The 8,513-nt window shown below is 53.8% G+C and overlaps 1 protein-coding gene across 1 annotated transcript; it reads left to right on the forward strand.

Annotated features, from left to right (window-relative positions):
• Positions 1-618: 618 nt before the first annotated feature.
• Positions 619-3,781, forward strand: TMEM240 (transmembrane protein 240; the record flags this gene model as incomplete). The annotated part of the gene is made up of 2 exons (XM_008946943.1): positions 619-827; positions 3,633-3,781. Coding segments are annotated over 2 exons (358 nt in total), but the record flags the coding sequence as incomplete, so codon positions are not given.
• Positions 3,782-8,513: the final 4,732 nt, after the last annotated feature.

The following is an 8,513-nucleotide window of genomic DNA, read 5'->3' on the forward strand; positions in this document are numbered from 1 at the left end:
TGCGAGCTCCCGGGTCTGTGCTTTCCCCCCAGAGCCTGGCAGCCCAGGGCACAGCAGCCCCCCAGCTGCACGCTGGAGGTGGGCAGGGCATCTCCTGCACTTCAGGGTCCTGCTGTTTGGGGACAGCACCCAGCTGGTGGCCTGGTTTGTATGGTTTTGCTGGCCCGAGGAGGGCGCGAGGCAGCGCGGCACAGTGGCGCTTGCGGGGCCAGAGCTGCACCGTGTTCTACCCACAGGAGCAAAGTGCTGTTGACCTCAGCCTGCCCACAGGAGCGTGGTACTGCCCTGTACATCTTCAGGGGTGCCCACTCCAACCCCACGCTGTCCTTGTCTTCTGCATTGCTGATGAGGAGCTGAAGCACACAAAGCCCGTGTCGGGAATGCGACACGAGCTCCAGGCATGGTTCAGGTTTCTGAACCTCTCTCTTTTTCTACCTCTCTCTTTGGCAATTCTTCTGCTGACGTAAACACAAAAAGCCAAGACAGAACTTCTCCTTCCTGGGGTGTTGGTAAAAACTCAAAGGAATGGTGTTAAACCAGCCCCTGGCCCCAGGAGCTGGATGGAAAACTCTGCTCGTCTCCACTGACGCTTTTCCCCGTTTCTGTTCCCTGCAACAGGCATCATGTCCATTATGTTATTCCCTACGATGGGGATCAGTCAGTGGTGGACTCCTCGGAAAATTACTTTGTGACTGACAATGTAACCAAGCAAGAGATTGATCTGATGCTGGGACTTTTGCTGGGCTTTTGTATAAGCTGGTTTCTGGTGTGGATGGATGGGGTTCTCCACTACGCGGTGCGAGCCTGGAGGACTAGCCGACGGTATGGTAAGTGCAGCCTCCTGGGCTCCCTTCCCTTTCCTCCATCCCTTACCCTGCCCTCTGGGGCTGGTGGAGAGGGAGGAGGTCAACAGTCTGGCAGTCTGCTCCGTGTGGATTTGGCAGGGCCCTGAGCTGCCCCAGCCCAGCGGCGGGGGGGGGGGCGGGGCCCTGACCTGCCCCAGCCCAGCGGCGGTTGCTGCCCCTGAGGGCTCTGCTCTGCAGGGCGTGGAGCCTCTGCTGGTGCAAAGGGAGGGGCTGGTGGAAAGCAACCCGTGGGCAGGCTGGCAGATGGTGGCTGTGTGGCTGCACATGTGGGCAGAATATTTTGAGGCCAGACAAAACTTCCCTGAAATCTGGATTTTTCTGGGCGTATGATTTGCAGCCAGGCACATGCTTCTGGAGTGCAGGCTCTTGTTTGTAGGCACTCGTGACAATGTGCTGGCAACGACAGACTTGTGTGTCAGGGATGCACTGGCTGAGGTTCCCCCATCCCCATTGCTGCTCCAGGTGTGTCTCTTATTTCTTCAGAAGTGGCATCAGCCCCACAGGGGAAAGTGTTAGCCATACTAGTTAGTCTTTGGACCAGCCAGCATCCTGAACTAACATCCTGAGAATGACCAACAGATGCTACTTCAGAGGCCCTCTCTGCCTCTGTCTGGTCTCTCTGCATGGACATCTCATGGGCTTTAATTGTTGGAGGGGAAAAGAAAAAGATAGAAAAAAAATACTAAAATAGTGACTGGCTTTGAATTCCTACAAATCTCAGCCCCTCTAACCCTGACTGATGGTGTGTGTTAAATTACAACTCAGAGGAAAAGGAGAGTGAGCAATAGAAAGATTTATCTGTAAATCTGTAAGAAATTCTAATTAGGGAAGTAGACTGTCTCTTTCTAAAAGCTCAGATCAAAATGATATTAATTTCTCATTAGTCTTCCCAAAGCCCTGGCAGCCTGCTCGAGCCGTTGCTGAACCAGGCATCTCCTGAGGCTCTGTTGCTGTGTTTCCCAAGCACAAGGCTAATTGCCAGAGTTTCCAGTGAGATGTGAGGGACAGAGCCAGCCCTGAGGCCGTGACTCCTGGTTTGGATCAGCCTACCTGTGGCTGGGGGCTCCTGAAGGCAGCAGGGCTCCGTGGGTGAGCTGCTGGAGGGACCAGGGCAATGTTGTGCTTCAGAGCTGGTCCCTCTCGTTGTGGCAGTGAGCTGCAGACGTGGTCTCACCCTCTAACCTCCCTTCTTGTGAATGGATGCTGCAGCCATTTTTAGTTTTAGTAATTGAGGCTAATGCTAGTAATTAATTTAGTGGTTAAGCTGAACAATCTTTTCCCTTTCATTCTTTTCTGCCCCTCTGGATGGGTATTCTAAGCCTTTGAGGAGGGCTTGGCCAACATACACTCTGCAGATAAATCTTTTCAAAGGATGAGTGCAGTGTTCCTTTGCACCCAGCATTTTTTTCCCCTTAGCAACCCCCCTGGCCGTGCCCCTCTCATGATGCAGAAGGCTGAGGAGCGGGGAGTTCAGAGCATGATAATGAACGCTGAGCTTTTTGGTGTTTCCTGTTCATTCAGATCTCCCATGCAAATCCAGTCATCCTAAGGGCAATAAGAAGAAGGGACACTATTTATTTCCTTGTTGAACAAGTGCCCAAGCTAAAATTTCCTTCCAAAGAGACTGTGTCTGTGTCTGTGAGAGACAGAGGCAGGGGTTCTACAGAACATGGGACTGGTACAGAACGTAGAGCCCTCCCTGAAACACATGAGTACCACTTAGCCATGACTCAATGTCACATTGTGGCCTGATCAGCTTAAATTTTGGTCTGTTAGAATAACCTATAGCTCCTTCCTGACAGAAGAGATTTCTTAAAATAGAAAAATATTCTATAAACACTCAGACATCAGCTTGTGCTTCCTAGGAGCTGCAGTGCTGGTCAGAGCAGTCACAGACCGCCTCAGCCTAGTGCAGTCATCTGACTTTATGCAATCTATTGTCTGGGACTTCCAGATTCTCCTTTCTGGGGTAGAGCTGTGTGTGTGTTTCTGGGTGGAATCCCCCAAAGCTCTCATGAAAGTGGTTGGCAGCTGAACCACTGCTACAGGGAAAGGTTCACAGGCTGGGAGCTGAAGCACTGGCTAACAGAACGATGCTGTCCAGCCTGCTCTGGCTGCAGGGGAGGAAGAGGCTCAGGCCAGTGGTGCATGAAATTGGCTGGTGTTTCAGCTGGCAGAAGAAAAGAGCCAGGACTGAACAGGGGTGATACGTGTGTGGCAGCACCGTGCTGCTGCTGCCCTGGCAGCCTGGTCCCCAGAGCAGCTCCCTGCTGGCTCCAGAGATGAGCAGAGATCCCTGTGAGGTTACTGCCCCTGCTGAATCCTGCCCGGGCCGAGCCCAGCGTCTGGAGAGTGAGGCACAAAGGTGGCTGCAGGATAGGGCTCACCACAAGGAGCTGGCTCCTACCAGGAGCAGAAAGCTGGAGTCTGCCCCTTCTGACTCCCAGCCTCGTGGTGGTGATGGGCTGGTGGAGCCTGTCTGCACCTCTCTTGAGACAAGGTGTTCTGTGGTGGGCACAGCCAAGGTGTGTTCTGCTCACGGGCTTGTCTGAGGGCCTGGGCTGGCCACAGTCTGGGAGAGGTGTGGGCAGTGCTGGGGCTGCAGCCAAGACATCAAGTCAGGCTGGGCTGAAGAGAAGCCTCAAGGGTGGTCTTGCCAAGTGTCTGATTTCTGTGGGGCAGGTCAGGAACAGGGCTCAGCAAGGCAGAACATGGGTCTCCCCGTTCCTGTGATATCTCATCTCCCCTCTCCTTTCTGCCTTCCAGACAACTCCTGGTCTTGGATTCCAAAATTTTGTAACCTAAAGGAGTTCAGAAAACGTCACCACAGGCAGTACGAGGAGGCGACTGGGAACATGGTGCACATCAAACAGAAGCTGTACCATAACGGGCACCCCAGCCCACGGCACCTCTGAGGAACACCCGCCCCTCCAGAGACTGCAGAGAGGTTTTAAAAAGGACTTTGCTCCTCTTCCAGGGGAACAGCTCCTGGTTTGCTCCTCCATGGAAGCCAGCCGAGGACACGGTTTTACTGACCCATCCTGTGTGTCCCTGGGGCACACCACGATGCACAACTAAGCCAGTCCTGGATGCTACGCAGCCAAGACATTGCACTGTGTTCCACATTTTATTGTCAGACTTGTGTATATATGTAAAAAGCAGACAAACAAAAACAAACAAAAAAAAAAAAAAGAGAAAAGAGATTTGCATTATACTTTCAACCCCCCTTTTTTTTCCTGGCATTCCCAGCTGTCCTGCACATCCAGCTGCCCTGCGGGGAGTGTTGGCCAAGGGTATGGAGGTGGCACAACAAGAAGAAGATGCAGAGTTTCTCCTCCAAGAGCTCAAGTGCCCCTTTCTTTGGTCCTTTGGCTTGGTTTTGCTCTGCTCTGTTCCTTCCGTTGCTAGAATGGCCTGGCTGGCCACAGGTTTGGATGGGGACTGCTGCCAGCTGGTTGCGAAGGTGCAGTGTCCCTTTTGCTTTCCTCGGTGGTTTGGGGAGTTGCTGTGGGGGAAGGGAGCCCTGGGAATGTAGAACTGAATTGTTGTTTGCATTGCTGTACACTGAAACCTGCCTTAAGCCACCCCAGAAATCTTAGTACCAGGGCGAGCGTACTCCGAGGTGTCAGCCCCGTTGAGAGGGCTGGTGCTGCCTGGTTCACACCACTTTTGTACTGGTGGTACTGGTGGTACTGGTGTCAGAGCTGCTCTCCTCCAGCAGTGCTAGAGAGGAGTTGCTCCTGGCACCAGGGGAGGAGCGCTTCGAGTGGAGCGGTGTCAGATCTGACCTGCACCCTGATCATCCCCCTCTGCTGCACAAACATCACCCACCCCCGGCCTGGGAGGGAGGGAGCTGCCCCCCAATTTGGAGAGGGGGAGCCTGAGGCCCTGCTGGATGCCACCCGAGGAAGAGTGACACTGCAGAGGGAGGGTCCCGCTGGCAGTCCCACCTTCCTGCACATGGACAGCCCCTCTTGTCTTGTGTTACTGCCCCAACCTGAACAGCCCTGCAGCAGCAGCCTGGGCTTGGCTTGAGGAGCACAGAGAGACGTGAGCCTGGAGCCAAGCTCACCCACAAACGTCCCAGCCATGGTTGAATCAAAGTATGAGGATGCTCTGACCCGGATTTGCCTTTGCTTCCCCTGGTCACAGCTTAGGTGTGGGTTTGAAGGGAGCTGTCAAGGGTCTGAAACCAACCTCCCCACCCAGAGACCTCCTTCACATCCAGCCAGAGGTGCCCAAAGGGGCTGATGAAGCCTGTGTGCCCCCAGACAGGGCAGTGGCAGCTGGTTCCTGTGGCAGCCACGTTCTGCTGGGGGGCAAAAAAAAGGGAGCCACTGAGCCCAGTGGCCCTGCTGGCTGCAGTGGGAAGAGAGGTTTTTGTTGGGAGGATAAGGGAGGGAGATGCTAGCCTGAAGAATTTAAGGTGGGAGCCCCGAATCCCAATTGTTTCTCCTTCATTCATCATTTTGTATTGAGTGGGTTTGTGCTTCAATGGGGAAAACCTCCAGAACAAAAGGCTGATGAGGATTGTCAGAAAGTGCTGTTTTCTTCTGTGGATCCCCTGACTCTGTCAGTGGCCTTCTGTTGTCTGATGGCAATGACTGAAAAGGGAAAAGGACACCATGACTCCCTCCTTTTTTCCTCCCTGCTTCAGCTTCTGTGTCTTTGGTTTGGGTTTGGTTTTTTTTTCATTGTTTCCTATGCCCAGGATCAGTTCAGTACTTTACAAGCCCCAGAGCTGGCTGGGAGCTGGCAGTGCCCATTTCCCTGCCAGTCCTTCCTTGCCACTGCCTCCTGCCTCTTGCCTCGGAGCCCCAGCTTCTGTCTGGGCCTAAATAATTGCCTGGTCTCTACTTACATCTGTCTGCTTGACTGTTCAGGACTTCCTATGGTTGGAATATCTGCAGCCACCTGTTAGTATCTAAAGAATGACCTCTCCTTGAGCAGCTCCTTTCCAGGACCCAGGGCTTTGCAGCCTCCCTCCCTGTGTGAGCTTGGTGCCTCTCACCACATGGGGGAAGATGCTCCCCTCCATGGAGCATTGGCCACCTGGGGCCAGAGGAGCCCTGCCCAGAGAGCTGCTCTGGTTGCCCCTGTGCAGTGCCCACCTGGCAGGGAACAGGCACTGGGTTATAAACCAGGTACATGCCATGGGTGTGGCTTCAGATGGGACAAGGTTTTGCAGGGGAGAAAACTCCATCAGGATACAGGCAAATACCGAGTGTCTGGGACTAGTTATGGGGGGAAAAAAAGCACTTTAAATAATCTTTCCACTTGGAGTCACTGACAAGAAAGACTTGGGGCAGTGACCTAAACTCAGACTGAATTGGATGTCTGGTTCTGCCCTGCTCTAGCAACTGACCTTAGTTGAAATCTCATTAAATATGAAACTCACAACTGGAGAGAGTGATGTGGTGGCTCACACGGGCTAGCTCTGATGCACACCAGAAGGTCAAGAGAGTGTGAAGCTCTGGATGAGGGGAGAAAACTCCTACATGGCACCTATTCCCATTGTTTAAGAGCAGACTTTTCCTTTAATCTGCAGCTGTTACCTTGTGAGCCTATTTCTTGTTTACACTTAGTAAAAAAGACAACAAAAAATACTCTCCGTGCAATTAAATTTCCTGGGAGTAAGTCACTGGTCTTAAACCCAAGGAAAAGCATGGAGCAAGGTTTGTCCCAGCACACTCTGAAGCAATGGGATTAATCCTGGGGAGCTGATCAGGCCTTTGATTCTCATCCTTAACAAATAAGGGGCAAGGTTCCTTCCCACGCAGTCGGGTCAGGTCCTATTCCTGACCCAGGAGATCTGGGGCATCTTCTGTGCAGGGCTGATTCCAACCAGGCAGCTTGAGACAGGAGCTCAGGTTCCTGGTGTGTGGGGCTTTATTCCTCTGGGTCTGGGAAGCTCCTGCAGCTCTCCCCGAGGTGAGGATCTGCCTCTTGCTGGGGCAGGATAACCTCACACACCACCCAGGCTGTGAGAACTCCCTGCACAGGAGCAGCCCAAGGTCTGTGCCCCATGTAGCCCATGGTGGTGTGCAGAAGACAACTGTTGGTCCCCACAGCCCCGTGTCTGCCAGGGCTGCTCCTTGGGGAAGGAGCTGAGGAGCCCCCAGGGAGGCAGCAGGTCGAGGGGGATTGTGCTCGGAGCAGTGCAGAGCCTGGTGCCAGCACTGGGCTCCCACACAGCACCCACCTTGTGTCCCTGGTCCCTGTCCCAGCCCTCTGCTGGCTCTGCCCGAGGTGTGAGCCTCACCAAGAGCCTCTGACCGTGCTCTGCTGTCCCCTGTCCCAGCCAGGCTGCTGCTCCCTCCAGTCTGTCCCTGCCCTGTCTCCTCTGCGTGTCTGTCTCGCTTCTGTCTGCTCGTGGGAGTGTTTGCTCCTGGTTTCATTGTCTGAGATGTGCTAGTGGTGACTTCTTTGTCGTTCTCTTGCCTCTGATCCAGTCCTCACACACACACACACAAACAAAGAAGCCCCACAGACTGAAACAACAAAACAACCCCCAAACTCAGCAGCGACTCCAAACAGGTTTCCCTGGGGAGAAGGTGACATCAGGGAGCTGACCCAAGGTCAGGGCTGGGCCAGTGCTGGCCAGAACCTGGGGAAGAGAAAACAGGGGCTGCCAAGCTCACAGCTGGCAGCTCTGCAGGGACAAAGGAGTGGGAAGTGTGTGCCATGGCTTAGCACTCATCTGCCAGATGCTTTGAAGGAGGTTTCTGCAGAACTAGATAGTGGGGAGGAATTTTGTGCCGCCTCAGGAGGGGCTATTTTTAGAGCAGAGACAGAGCTTAAAACTCTACGTGCCAGTTCTCCAGAGCTGGGATTGGTGCTGGAAACGTTCTCCCCCATGTTTGGTGTGAGGAGCCCAGGTCTGGCTGCCTGCACAGCAAATGGGTGCGTGCTGGTGGTTGGGCTCTGTTCAAAGGAGAGGTGTGGGAAGGCATGGAGGGAAAGGCAGAGGGTTGTGGAATCCGTTGTATCAACCCATAGCTCCTTTTTAAATTCAAGCAGCCACCTGCCAGCACTGCTGAATAAGCCCCTGACCCCTCAGTGGGGGCCCTGAAGGCAGCCTAAGCCTAAACCCATCCATGCCAGCCTTCTTTCCATGCTTAACACCTTCTTTCTTCTCAAGAGAACACATTCTTTTGATGCTCATGTGGGCCTGTGAGACTGGTTCTCTCCTCCACTTTGCTTCCTGCCTGGCACATGTCGTTCCACCACATTCAGTGGCCCACAGCAGGGTGGGTGTGGGGGAGGGAGATGTGACAGGAGGCCACTTTCCCCACGGGTGCATTGCCAGGGCAGTGCTGTGCCAGGGAGGGGCTGGCAGAGCTGCATAGGGCTTCAGGAGAGGGGAGTAAGAGCCCAAAGGCACCACACGTGGGATTGCAGGTGTGGCCCAGAGCAGACACAGGTGCCATGTGTCCCTTCTTTAGCCTGCTGCTCTGACACAACGAGAAGGTCCCTTCCCTTTTGAGGAACAGTTTGGGAAGGTGTCTCCTGTGATACCATCCATCCATCCATCCATCATCCATCCATCATCCATCCATTCATCCATCCATCATCCATCCATTCATCCATCCATCCATCCATCCATCCATCCATCCATCCATCATCCATCCATTCATCCATCCATCA

The sequence above is a fragment of the Merops nubicus genome, unplaced genomic scaffold, assembly GCF_000691845.1.
Source record: "Merops nubicus isolate BGI_N331 unplaced genomic scaffold, ASM69184v1 scaffold21849, whole genome shotgun sequence".
Taxonomy (NCBI): domain Eukaryota; kingdom Metazoa; phylum Chordata; class Aves; order Coraciiformes; family Meropidae; genus Merops; species Merops nubicus.